Consider the following 13,447-nt stretch of genomic DNA (forward strand, 5'->3'; position numbering starts at 1 on the left):
AGGAAGACAGTGACTACTGGTCGGAGCTCCTGTCCTGATCTGTTCATCAAGGCACCTTTCCTGAATTTCACAGTTAACTGATAACACAGTTCAACTGTGACTGTAGTTATGGGGGCAGAAGGGAAGAAATGAAAACTCCAGAGTTAAAGGATATAGAAAAAAAAATACAGTTCTTACAAATAAAAATGCAGATTTCGAAGACAGAAAAAAAAAAAAATCACAACCCAACCCAACCCAAAATGTAAATGCTTGAAAGTTGGCATCACAAAAGAAAAGAAAAGCTGTCTCTTGATTTGCACCCTCCAAGAGACTGTGCCAAAGAAGTTAGAAAGAGGAATGTACAATAGAAATTAGAGAGGGTGGGTGGGGTGGGGACATCCTTGTGGAGACTGGGGGTTGGGGGAAGGTATGACATGTGGAACAGTTGGGGGATGGACCAAGAGGGGAATAATATCTGGAGTGTAAAAATTAATTAATTAATTAATTAATTAATTAAAAAAAATTTCAGGTGTCGTTGGGCAGTGCTGCCACAAGGCTTCAAATTCCAGTATTTGGAAGGCAAAGGCAGGCCTGTGAGTTCAAGGCCAGCTTGGCCTACAACGATTGTTCTAGGACAGCCAATGCTACATAGACAAACACTGTCTTGAAAAACAATAAGTAAATAAATAAATAAGCTTTGCTTAGAGAAATTCCTTTTGTTTTTCTTTCTCTTAATTTCTTCCTTTTTTCCGTTCTCTCTTTTGTGGTTGAGAGACAGAGACAGAGACAGAGAGAGGCTTGCTTATGTAGCCTAAGCTAGCCCAAAATTCACTATGGAGTCCAGGTTAATCCAAACTCCAAATGCGCTCGCCTCAACCTCCTAAGTGTTAAAATTACACTTGTGTCACCAGTCTTAGCTGAATTACCTGTTCTCGCTGCAGACTGCTATGTGAGGTGACTTTGAAAGGTCATGACATTGGAGGCGAAAGAGTTCACCAAGACTAAGAAGTTGAGAGGTTATTAGACTGTATTTCGGTATGGCTGCTGCAGGTGGACAGTAGAGAGTTCACACAGTCATTCCAAGAGGCAGCACTCTGGGAGAAGTTTCCAGAAGGCCGTGGACAGTGTTTCATTAGCATGGACGCCCGGAGCAATCACAGCTAGGGTTTATGGTAATTCTTTCTGACAAGATAATAGTCCCGCTCCAAAGCGATGGCAGCCTTGTATTGTGCCCATCTGTAACAATAGCCCTGTTGTGAGTTTAGAATCCCTCAAAGCTATCAGTCTTAGAACTATCAGACTGTCCCCACGGACAGACCAGAAAATCAAAACATTAACAAGGAACAAGGATCTGTCTTCTGAGGTAGGGAGAGAATACAGGTCTTGTCATTGTTGCTGATTTAATAAAAAGTCATGGGCCAAGGACATAAAAGACGTAAGAGTTTCTTCGAAGGAAGAAGGGAGGCTTTTGCAAGAGATTGGGGTCAGATGGTAACCAGATCAAAAGTCTTCAGTGGGGGCTGGAGAGATGGCTCAGCGGTTAAGAGCACTGACTGCTCATCCAGAGGTCCTGAGTTCAATTCCCAGCAAGCACATTGTGGCTCACAACCAACTGTAATGGGATCCGATGCCCTCTTCTGGTGTGTCTGAAGACAGCTACAGTGTGCTCATATTCGTTAAATAAATAAATAAATATTAAAAAAAAAGTCTTCAGTGGGCTGCGGAGAGAGGCCTCGAGGACCAGCTAGCAGCTTCGGAGTGCTTTCCTGGAGCTCTTAGGTTCCGTGGGGCCCAATCCCCGCGAGGCCCATGGGATTCCCTCGCCGAGTCCTTCATAGACTGTCCCCGACCCTCCGCCTACCCCTGCCTGCACTGCTGGGGAGTTTCGGGTTAGGTAGACTTCCCTGCAGGTCCTGTGCTGTTAAGCCCTAGGAGCCTAAACTTTAAAGAGAAAACGATGAAGAAGTTAAAGCTTCAGGGACCAGATAGTCGCCTGCAAGAAGTGGATGGATTGGAAAAGCCCAAGTTACTTCTAGAGCAGTATCCCGCCAGGCCACACCTTGCAGCATGCATGCTTTATACACTCCATAATACATACGATGACATGGAAAATGAAGCAGCTGCAGATCTAGGATGCGGTTGTGGAGTGCTTAGCATCAGAGCTGCAGTGTTCCGAGCAAGGTTGTACGTTGGATTTGATATAGATGAAGATGCACTGGGAATATTTAATAAGAATGTGGAAGAGCTCGAGTTAACCAATGTCGGTATGATTCAGTGGGATGTGGACTTATTATCTAACAGAATGCCCAAGTTATTTGATACAATAATTACGAATCCTCCTTTGGGACCAAAAATAACAAAGGGACAGATATGGCTTTTGTGGACACTGCTTTGGGAATGGCAAGAACAGCAGCGTGTTCTTTACTCAAGCCCTCCACTAGCAAACACATTCAGAAGCAAGCTGCCGAGAGGAAAGTCCAGGTGGGAATTCCCGCAGCGCTTCAGTGTGACCGCCAGCGCTCTGCAACTTCCAGAAAAAGCAGTCCATGGACATTGGCGTGGACCTGATTCGCTTTTCTTTCTAAAAGCTTCTGAAGACAAAATGCAGCTTAAAACCTAAGGAGTGAAAACACTGCTCACTAAATAAACCACTTGTCTCCAGCACCATTCTCTCTTTTCTGATGCTTTGATGTGGGTTCTTCTCTGTCCCTTCCTCTTTTCACTGGTCCTATTACAACAAATAATTTTGCTAAACTCAGTGTAAGTACTGTTCTATTAATAATGTATTGGTATTGGTAATAGCTCCTTTAAAAACATTAGCATCTTCCCTTCAAGGAGAAAAGGCTTTCACCGGTGTAGCAACACAAACAAGGGAGATGGCACTAATTCAAGAATAGCACTTACACGGAGAGCACTACCTTACTAAATATAGGTTTTTCTCCCAAAGGGATCAGAAAAGACCACAACAGGGGTTGGGGATTTAGCTCAGTGGTAGAGCGCTTGCCTAGCAAGCGCAAGGCCCTGGGTTCGGTCCTCAGCTCCGGGGGAAAAAAAAAAAAGAAAGAAAGAAAAGAAAAGACCACGACGATGATCATCATCGTCGAATCTTGTCCTCCTTCCCTGACGCTGTCCTCTTCCCTTGGGTGCCCCAGCCTAGGCAGGTCTGTTTCCCTTTCCTTTTCCTTTACAGCTGCCAGCTGTGGTGAAAACATGACTTAGAACTTAAGTGTACTGAAAACTAAGATGAGGCAAAATAACCAATTATCCATGAAAAATGAGAATTAACATGACCTCCTTTTGGCTTCCATTCGTTTAGGGTTCTTGCTGATCATCTGTGTTTTTTTTTTTTTTTTCATTGCTCCCTTTCCCGCATGTCCTTCTAGTACTATCCGAATCACCTTTTTGTTACTTAACAGTAGGGTACCATTATTTGCACTTCTGGCCTTCTCAGGTGCTTCCTTATTCCTTAGCCTTTCTTTGAAGAGAATTATTCCCTACACATTAAAGAGAAAAATGAATGTTTCCCTCTTAAAAGAAAAGTCTTCGGTGGTGGGAAGAAGGCATCCGTGTCCAAAGAAATGATTGGTATTTCAAGAAATTACCATCTGGAGCTTGTTGGAAGAGCTAGAAATCTTCAAATGGCACTAATAGACTGTTGAAGTTTCTAGGGTGGAACAAAACTAACTCTGGGTAGGAGAAACCATGGTGACATGCCAGGGTTCAGCTGTGTGTGTGTGTGTGTGTGTGTGTGTGTGTGTGTGTGTGTGTGTGTGTGTGTATAGCTCTGGTTATACTAGAATTTGCTACTTAAACCAGCCAGGCTGGACTTGAACTCAGAGATCTGCCTTTCTCTCCCTCCTGAGTGCTGGCATTAAAGGAATGAGCTATCCCCAGCTCTGTGGGAAGGTTTTTTTTTTTTTTTTTTTTTTTTTTTTTTACTGGAAGGGGACTTTATTTGGTCCCGGGGTCACAGGTCACAGGCCAGGTATGGCCCCAGCTTTATCTGACCTTCTTCTTGGGGCGCAGGTTGTTGGTGTGGCGGCACTTCTTCTTGCGGCAGTTGACTGCACGGCGGTGCAGGCGTGCGTAGCACTTGCGGCAGATCATCTTGTCACAGTTGTACTTCTGGGCGAGCTGACGAAGGGACGGCTCGATGATGCGACCGCGAGGGCGCAGCACCAGGTGCAAGGTGGACTCTTTCTGGATGTTGTAGTCGGACAGGGTGTGGCCATCTTCCAGCTGTTTGCCGGCAAAGATCAGTCTCCGCTGGTCAGGGGGGATGCCTTCCTTGTCTTGGATCTTGGCCTTGACATTCTCGATGGTGTCACTGGGCTCGACCTCAAGAGTGATGGTCTTGCCCGTCAGGGTCTTCACGAAGATCTGCATGTTGGCGTCTGCTCGTTGTGGGAAAGTTTTTTTTTTTTTTTAAGATTTATTCATTTATTATATATAAGTACACTGTAGCTGTCTTCAGATACACCAGAAGAGGGCATCGGATCAGGTGCTCTTAACCACTGAGCCATCTCTCCAGCCCTTTGGGAAAGTTTTTTTGTTGTTGTTGTGTTTTTTTGTTTTTGTTTTTGTTTTTGTTTTTTTCTTTTTCGGAGCTGGGGACCGAACCCAGGGCCTTGCGTTTGCTAGGCAAGCGCTCTACCACTGAGCTAAATCCCCAACCCCCTGTGGGAAAGTTTTAAGACAGACCAAATCCTTCCTGTTAATGGATGTGATTATGAAAAGATGGAGTCCGGCTGGAGAGATGGCTCAGTGGTTAAGAGCTCTGACTGCTCTTCCAGAGGTCCTGAGTTCAAATCCCAGCAACCACATGGTGGCTCACAACCATCTATAATGGGATCTGATGCCCTCTTCTGGTGTGTCTGAAGACAGCTACAGTGTACTCATGTACATTAAATAAATAATATTTAAAAAAAGAAAAGAAAAGATGGAGTCAGGCTTAGGGCTGTCACTGGTGCTGTGACAGATTTGCTATGGTTTGTCCTAGTGTCCTAGTGGTATAATGTACTGAGGGGTGGAAGAGTCTAGTCTAACAGGAACGGAACCTAGTGTAAAAGACTTTGATGGCCCGAGGCTGAGGTTGTTCCTAGACCAAGGAGTCTGCTTGGTATCCTAAAAGTGAAGGGGGCAGAGGGGACAGTACTATTGAGTCTTGAAAGGTGTTTTTATGGGAGATTCTAAAACACTTGTGTGTACATCCATGTGCATGTGTGTGTGCATGTAAGTGTATGCTTGATAGGGGTATGTGTTCACGTCCACATGAAGGTGTGCATGCATGTATGTGGATGTAGATATTTGTGTGGATGTGTGAGGGGAGGACATGTGAAGGCTAGCAGTCAACCTTGTCTCAGGAAGCAGGGTATCTCAATGGTCTGAAGCTGACTAATTAAGCCTTGTCACTAATTGAGCTCCAGGGATCCACCTGTCTTTGCCTCCTTAGTGTCTGGATTACAAGCATGAGACACCATGCCTGGCATTGTATTTTTTAAAAATACAATTATTTATTTTATGTATATGACACACTGTATTTCTCTTCAGACACACTATTACAGATGGTTTTGAGCCCCCATGTGGTTGCTGAGAATTGAACTCAGGTCCTCTGGAAGAGCGGTCAGTGCTCTTAACCACTGAGCCATCTCTCCAGCCCTGTTTTATTTTATTCTTAGACGTATTTATTTTTATTTTATGTATATGGGTGCTTTGCCTGTGTGTCTGTCTGTGAACCACTGAGTGTCTGGTTCCCATGGGGACAAGTTGTATCCTTGGGACTAGAGTTACAGATGGCTGTGAGTCACCATATAGTTGCTTTGTTCTTTGGAAGAGTCTATCATGCTTAACTGCTGAGCCATCTCTCTGGCCCCTACTTAATTTTTCAAAGTTAGCTGGAGAGATCGCTGTGGGTACCGAGAACCAAACTCTTGTCTATTTGGTGTGAGCCTAGCCTTTAGCCTCTGAACCATCTCTCCAGCCTTATATATACAATGATTATGTATACAATGGTCTGTCTGCCTGTATGCCAGAAGAGGGCACCAGATCTCATTATAGATGGTTATGAACCACCGTGTGGTAGCTGGGAATTGAACTCACAGCCTCTGAAAGACCAGTTTAACCTCTGAGCCGTCTCTCCAGCACCCTGATTTGCTTTTTATTTTTTTGTGTATGGGTGGTTTTGCTGTTGTTTGTTTTGAGACAGGGTCTCTCTCTACATAGCCCTGGAACTCATTTTGTTTACCAGGCTGACCTTGAACTCACAAACTCATAGAATTCTTCCTGCCTCTGTCTTTTAAAGACATGAACCACCACACACAGCTTAATTTATTTTTATTTTACTAGCATGGGTGTTTTGCTTGAGTGCGTGCATTGCCTGTAAGGCCAGAGCTGGTGATAGATTCCCTGGAATGGAGTTAGAGAAGGATGTTAGCCGCCACATTGGCAAGAGCTCTTAGCTGCTGAGCCATTTCTCCAACTCTATTTTATTTTATTTTATATTATATTTATTTATTTTGGCATTTGCTAAGATCTTTATTGCATTTACTGAGACTATCACACTTTCTCATGGAAATTCTCCAAACTTCATTAGAAGTGGTAGTGGTATTGTGAGTCTTTACTCCCTACTCTCAGGCTGCAGAGGCAGGTGGATCTCTGAGTTTGAGGCCAGCCTGGTCTACACAGCAAGTTCCAGGACAGCCAGGGCGACATAGAAACCCTATCTCAGGAAAACAAAGACAAACAAACAAAAACCCAACCAACCAAACAAATGGTTTGGGCTGTCTATATATTAAACTTCATATTATTTAAAAATTAATTATACTGGGCCAGGCATGGTCACACCTGATGTAATCTTAGCATTTGAGAAGCAGAGGAAGGTACAAGTCTGTGAGTTTGAGAGCAGCCTCCCATTCCAGGACAGCCAGGACTATGTAAAAACAACCTGTATCAAAAAGTCAAAAATAAGATAATAACATATAAATCAATTATAAATTATGCTTTTTAAAAAAGAAACAGAATTTCTCCAAAACTAGGAAATTACTAAATGCTGGTCAGCCAAGCATGATCCTTATACTACTTACTGCCTATGGGGTGGGTGGGCTCCCTCTGCAGGAGAGAGAGTGCGCGCGTGTGGAACACAGCATGCATTTGGAATATTTAGTTTAGCTGACTAAAGAATTAGAAGTTTCAGGGTTGGGGATTTAGCTCAGTGGTAGAGCGCTTGCCTAGGAAGCGCAAGGCCCTGGGTTCAGTCCCCAGCTCCGAAAAAAAAAAGAACCAAAAAAAAAAAAAAAAAAAAAAAAAAAAAGAAGTTTCAAAATAGTTTTAGAAGAACTTTAGAATAATTAGAAGTTGTAAAATATTTTTTTCCAGATAAACATTAGGGTAAAAAGATCTGGAGAAATGGCTCAGTAGTTAAGAGCATTAGCTGCTCTTCCAGAGGACCATGGTTCAATTCCCAGCACTCACATGGTTTAAATTTTCAATTTTTTAAAAGATTTATTTATTTATTTATTTCATGTATGTGGGTACACTGTCACTGTCTTCAGACACACCAGAAGAGGGCATCAGATCTCATTACAGATGGTTGTGAGTTACCATATGGTTGCTGGGAATTGAACTCAGGACCTCTGGAAGAGCAGTCAGTGCTCTTAACCACTGAGCCATCTCTCCAGCCCTCATTTTTTTTTTTTTATTTATTGTGACTTGTCAAGCAACTATCTGTATCCCTACTCTCTTATGCAAGGTTCAACCTTTCTTTGGAGATAAAAGTTCTTTAAAGTTCTGTGGTGATTAAAATGCCTTTCATGCAACAAGACCCAGCTGTTTGGTTTGGTTTTATATTGCTTTGTATATAGAAAAAAAGCCGGGGTTGGGGATTTAGCTCAGTGGTAGAGCGCTTGCCTAGGAAGTGCAAGGCCCTGGGTTCGGTTCCCAGCTCCGAAAAAAAGAACCAAAAAAAAAAAGCCATCTATTGAGATAGGAGCTGTAGAAGGAAGGACAGAGTAAGAAAGGGTTGAAGAAGGTGGGGAAATGTCAAGTCTTTTCTGAAGGGAAGTGGAAACAGAATATTAAAGAAAACCAGTGTCTGAAATGTGGGAGAACTCAGGACTGGGAATTGCTCAGGACCACATGTAACTCTAGTCCCAGAGTGTCCACTGCCCTCTTCTGGCCTTCTCTGGAACCAAGCAACTATATGCACACAGGCATAGAGGCAGTCAAAATATCCATATACTAAATGAATAAATAATTAAAAAATAAAAACATCAATAACAACAAAACTCCAGCATTTCTGTGTAGCTCTGATTGTCCTGGAATTTGCTCTGTAGACTAGGCTGGCCTCAAAACTCAAAGATCCACCTGCTTCTGCCTTCCAACTGCTGGTATTAAAGGCGTTCACCATCACTGCCTGGCCAGTCTTCCATTATTTGACTGTCATATTTAATGACTACATCAGAAGCCATTGTTAGACAGTTTTGTAGTTTAATCACTAACTCCCCAGCCTTCCTTCCATATCTGAAGCAGTCCCATATCCCATACCCAGGGTTAAAACAGAAACACATTCCCATAACATAACTGTGTATTTAAGGAAACCAGAATTCTCACTACATTCCCCCTTCTGTTTTATGCCATTGATTGTATTGTGTTTAGTGAGAAATTGTGAACACTGACATTATCAATGAACCCAATGCTTTTGCATCAGTAGCTTTTTTCTATAACCTGGTGACTCTCAGCTGCTCTTGTCTGAAAGGGCCCATATTGTTTTGCTGGGGAGTCTCAAGCTAGGCCCGCAAAGCCATTTCCTGATGGCAGAATTTACCTTGTATGCCCCCTTGGACCTACACTCATTAGTCCGGTGGTATCGCTTGCCTCCTCGATGCTAGCACAGCCATGTTCTCGCTGCCCGATGTACATCCCAGGGACCCATTGTTCAGGTCTCCCTGCTGTGAGTACCTTATATCTCACAGTTAATGCACCAGCATTTCAATATCTGAGACTTCCAGCTATAGCTTGTCCTATGATGCTGGCATGAAGCTCCTGAGAGCCAATATCAATCTCGTCCCTTGTCTACTCATCCATTGGCACTGCCCAAGCCTTTAGCCATCTAATAACTCTTTTACATTTGGTATTTGCGTTATCAAACACCAATGTCTCATCAATACTTAATAATCAATATCTCTATTAATTTTTCACATCAGGGTCTGAGATGGTTTTGGTTACAGCTGAAACCAATCCTTGCAAGAAACCTGTGAAAGCTTCCCCAGGGCTTTGCAGAACCTTATTGAACCAGGTGGACATTTTCCCAGGTTCCTCAACTTCATCCCAAGTCCTTAAAGCTGTCAAGCAACATCGTTCTATAGCAGCGGCATCAAACTGAACCTGGTCTCTAGGTCAGAATTCTGTCCTTCACCTAGCAATTAGCTTTAGTGATATTCAATCCTCTTGCTCTATTTGTGGTGTTCAATATTCTTGGCTTCCCCCCTCCGCCAAGTTAACCATTGTAACTGCTGACCAATCTCCAGCACAGCTATCACCAATTCCTTCCAATATCGGGGAATAATTCTATTTTGGATAGCCCACTACTTAATATTCATTTTATATAAGGGGAACAAATTCCATAGGAAATAATAGCTTCTTCAAAGTCCCTCAGATCTATCACTTCTACAGAACATCACATTATCTCACTATGAGCAGCACATTAGCAGTCCTATGCTGTACAGTGTACTGGGGAAACTGATGGTGACTTTGCAATACCAGACCCCTCCTCTGGCAGCACACTTGACGCAAGATTAACCCTTTCTCTCAAATCAGGCTGGAAGCTCCCACTCTCAGTCACCAGATCTGGACCTTTTATTTCTACCTTTTCTGGCACTACTCACTGCCCAAGTGCTTCTACCTATAATCTCTCCAGTTGCATGGACAATTCTGTAACCCTTTCAGAAATGAGAGTATAGAGTGACCCTTCTGGTTTCCCATTTCGTCCATTTTTTTTTTTTAGATTCCTTCATTTCCATTCACAACTTTCAAACTGCTCAGCCACTCTCCTAACCTTTTTTGAGAAAAAACATAGGAGGAGAAAGAGGAAAAAAAAAAAGAAGAAGAAGAAGAATGAAGAAGAGGAAGGAGGATGAGAAGAAGAAGAGAGGAAGAGGAAGAAGAAATAAAAAAAAAAAACCCTCTGGGAACAAAGCAGTGGGGGAGGGGAAATCACCTTTCCCATTCTGCCTAGCCCTACATCTGGCACCACTTATAATCATAACTGTACTTTTTGGCTACCATGGGTTATTTTATCTGCCACCCTTATTCCACCCCAATCCCTTCCAGCCCCGCCAACACTAGGTAGGCAAGAAAGGTTATAGGGAAAAGGAGGCATAGGTCTCTTTAGACTGCTTCCTGCTGATTAGGGGCATCAAGTTCCTTGGGGCAAGTCCAATCTTCAGGACATGGCCAACCAGCAGCAGCAATCATCAGCAACAACAGTAGGAAGCAGCAGCAGGGGGGTCAGCAGGGGGAGCATCAGGGGGAGCATCAGGGGCAGCAGCATGGGGAGGGCAGCAGGGGCAGCTGCAGGGGCAGCAGCAGCAGGGGCAGCAGCAGGGGGAGGAGCAGCCCCTGCAGCCTCTAGGGCTCTGGCATTTATGCCCTATCAAAAGTCCCCAGGATCTTCACCTGGCAGAATCATGCCCTGCCAGAGAATGGGAAAAATCATAGCTGATATGGACAGTCTGAAGCAGCCCCTCTCCCACACCTGGGATTAAAACAAATACACATTCCTATAACATAACTGTGTTTTTAAAGAAACCAAAATTCTCAGTACACTCCGTATATAACTCATAACAGGTCAAGTTTTTCTTAATTAACGGTGAAGCCAACATAGTCAGCTGGGAATGGATGCTCTTTCTAATTAAAGACGCTGGAGCTATTTCCTCATTCTTCTGAAATGTTCACAGAGAAGCTGAGGCAAAGCCTGAGAGAGAAAACAGGCAAACTGAACCATGTGAGTCCTGCTTGCAGAAGCGTGTGCACTGGAACCTGCATGGGCTGCTTGCTGGTGTTTTAGATGAGTCCCACACTGTCACCCACATGCATGGTGCTGAGGGCACTTGATAAGAGTCCTGCCCAGGTTTGTAAATACCTTCTCATATGCAGTGCTAGATTTAGTGTGTGTTGTTTAAAGATGAACAATGATACTTTCTTTCTTTTTTCTTTTTTTCTTTTCTTTCTTTCTTTCTTTTTTGAGACAAGGTTTTTCTGTGTAGCTCTGCTGTCCTGGAGATCTCTCTCTCTCTCTCTCTCTCTCTCTCTCTCTCTCTCTCTCTCTCTCTCTCTCTCTCTCTCTCCCTCTCCCTCTCGACCAGGCTGACCTTCAACTCAGAGATCCACCTGCTTGCTTCTGCCTCCCAAACGCTGTGATTAAGGGGGTGCACCACCAATGAGAATTACAAAAGAGACAAAGAAAACCTGAACAAGTTACTAATTCCGTGACAAGGTCTCACCGGGTAGCCCTACTTGGCCTGGAACTTTATGTAGCCCAGGTTGCTCCCCAATTCACAGAGACCCTCCTGCCTCTGCCTCTAGAGTGCTGAGATTAAAGTGTGTGTATATCTGGCTTCAGGGGTGGATTTAATGTTTTTCCTAGGATTTCTTATTAATTTATTGAGCACTTGGGTAATAATAGCTTTGTCTCCAAACAGTCAAACACAAAAGCAACCCAGTGTGGTGGCACACAGCTTTAATCTCAGCACTCAGGAAGTGGAGGCAGGAGTTTTAAGCCAAATGGCTCTACATAGGGAGTTTTGGGGTAGAAAGGGCTACAAGGTAAGTCTCTATCTGCAACAAACAAACACAACACAAAAGTGTGTATATTCGGTACCCAGCTCCGAAAAAAGGAAAAAAAAATGAAAAAGAAAAAAGAAAAAAAAGTATGTATATTGCTTTGAAAAACAGGCAAACCTTTGATCTTAGCCAAAAGGCTAAGAAGTGATGAAAATCATATATGCAATTAAACAGAATCATGAAACTAAAAATTTAATGATTTCAGATTCCCTTTAATGTTAATACAATGGAAAACAATTACACAAATGTGTGGGAGTCAGTAACGAACAGAACCACTAACTTGTGTAGACAGAAGCCTGGGCCTCTGCCTCTCCCAGTCCATGCTGACTTTAATCCTCAGCTTCCGTAGACGCAGCTGCACTCTGAGCAGGCTCATGCTTACGACAAAACAAAGGTAGCAGAAGGACATGGCTCCCAGCACATCTACCCTGCAGAAGCTTATTCTTAGCATATATGCGGAAGCCACCCACGGTTGCAGAGTCCTTTTGAGTATAACAGGTGTTGGCAGAACCCAGCCAGCAGGCCAAACCTGGTCTGCCACTTGCCATGAGGGGCCTATGAGCTATGAGCAGTTTACATTTTTAAATAGCTACATTTCAAATTAATTTTTATTTTATGTGTATGACTGTTTTGTGTATGTATGTGTATGTGTATGTATGTATGTATGTATGTATGTATGTATGTACATATGTATGCATGTGAGTGCCTGATGCTGACAGAGGTCAGAAGTAGACAGTAAACATTGAATGTCCTGGAAATGGAATTACAGATGGTTGTGAGCTGCTATGTGGATGCTGGGAATAAAATTCTGCTCCTCTGGAAAAGTAGCCAGAGCTCTTAACTGCCGAACAATCTTTCTATCCCGCCCCTCTTTTTGTTGTTTTTGCTTTTGTTTTGTTTTGTTTTTTTGAGACAGAGTCTTACTGTATTATCTGGGTTGGCCTGGGATTTTTCTAGGTAGATCAGGCTGCTTTGGAAACTCAGAGAGATCTGCCTGCCTCTGCTTCCAGGTTGCTGGAAATTAAAATTGTAAACCACACAGGAAAAGCTTGTGGTAAAGTATTTCAATGGGATGTAAAGCCAGGCCTTTTTTTCCTCCCTGAAAACTTACTAATTTTTGAGGTATCTGCAGAAGTCAGAGGAGCGTGTTGGACCTCCTGGAACTGTCGTGAGATGCTGTATTTGGACCCAAACTCCTGTCCTCTTGAAGAGGAAGAATCTCATCTCTACCATGCGTCACACTGTCAAAACAAGGTCCAAGAATGCGAGAATTCTGAATGCTTGTGAGAGAAACTAAAAACAAACCAAACCCAAGAGTCTTGTGGCCTGTCTGTTCAGAACACAGACTCTGCTCTTGGATTTGGTTTTGTGTTCCTCCCAGGTGTAGCAGGCAGCAGTGTGCTTACTTCAGACGACTCATTATTACTCGTTATTGCTGGCTGGTGCTACTTAATGCAGTGTTTGGTCTCCGTGGAAACACACGTTAGTCCTACGTGTGGCTCCTCCTTGTGGTTGTTTACGGCTTGAACGCACGAGAACTTTGATTTTTCCTAACTCTCAGTGTACATTGGCTGATGCGCTGAATAAACTTGGCCACTGCTAAAAAAAAAAATAAAAAAAAAAAATTGTA

The 13,447-nt window shown here is 43.4% G+C and overlaps 1 protein-coding gene and 1 pseudogene across 1 annotated transcript; one reads left to right on the forward strand and one right to left on the reverse strand.

The window, feature by feature from the left end:
• The first annotated feature begins 1,936 nt into the window (after positions 1-1,936).
• LOC116893629 lies at positions 1,937-2,564 on the forward strand (annotated as a pseudogene).
• Positions 2,565-3,978: 1,414 nt separating this feature from the next.
• On the reverse strand, positions 3,979-4,377 carry LOC116893630 (ubiquitin-60S ribosomal protein L40-like). The gene has a single exon (XM_032895343.1). It carries the CDS (start codon positions 4,363-4,365, stop codon positions 3,979-3,981), a length of 387 nt encoding a protein of 128 aa, XP_032751234.1. The 5' UTR covers positions 4,366-4,377.
• Between the last annotated feature and the right edge of the window lie 9,070 nt (positions 4,378-13,447).

This window comes from Rattus rattus, chromosome 2 (assembly GCF_011064425.1).
Source record: "Rattus rattus isolate New Zealand chromosome 2, Rrattus_CSIRO_v1, whole genome shotgun sequence".
NCBI classification, from domain to species: Eukaryota; Metazoa; Chordata; class Mammalia; order Rodentia; family Muridae; genus Rattus; species Rattus rattus.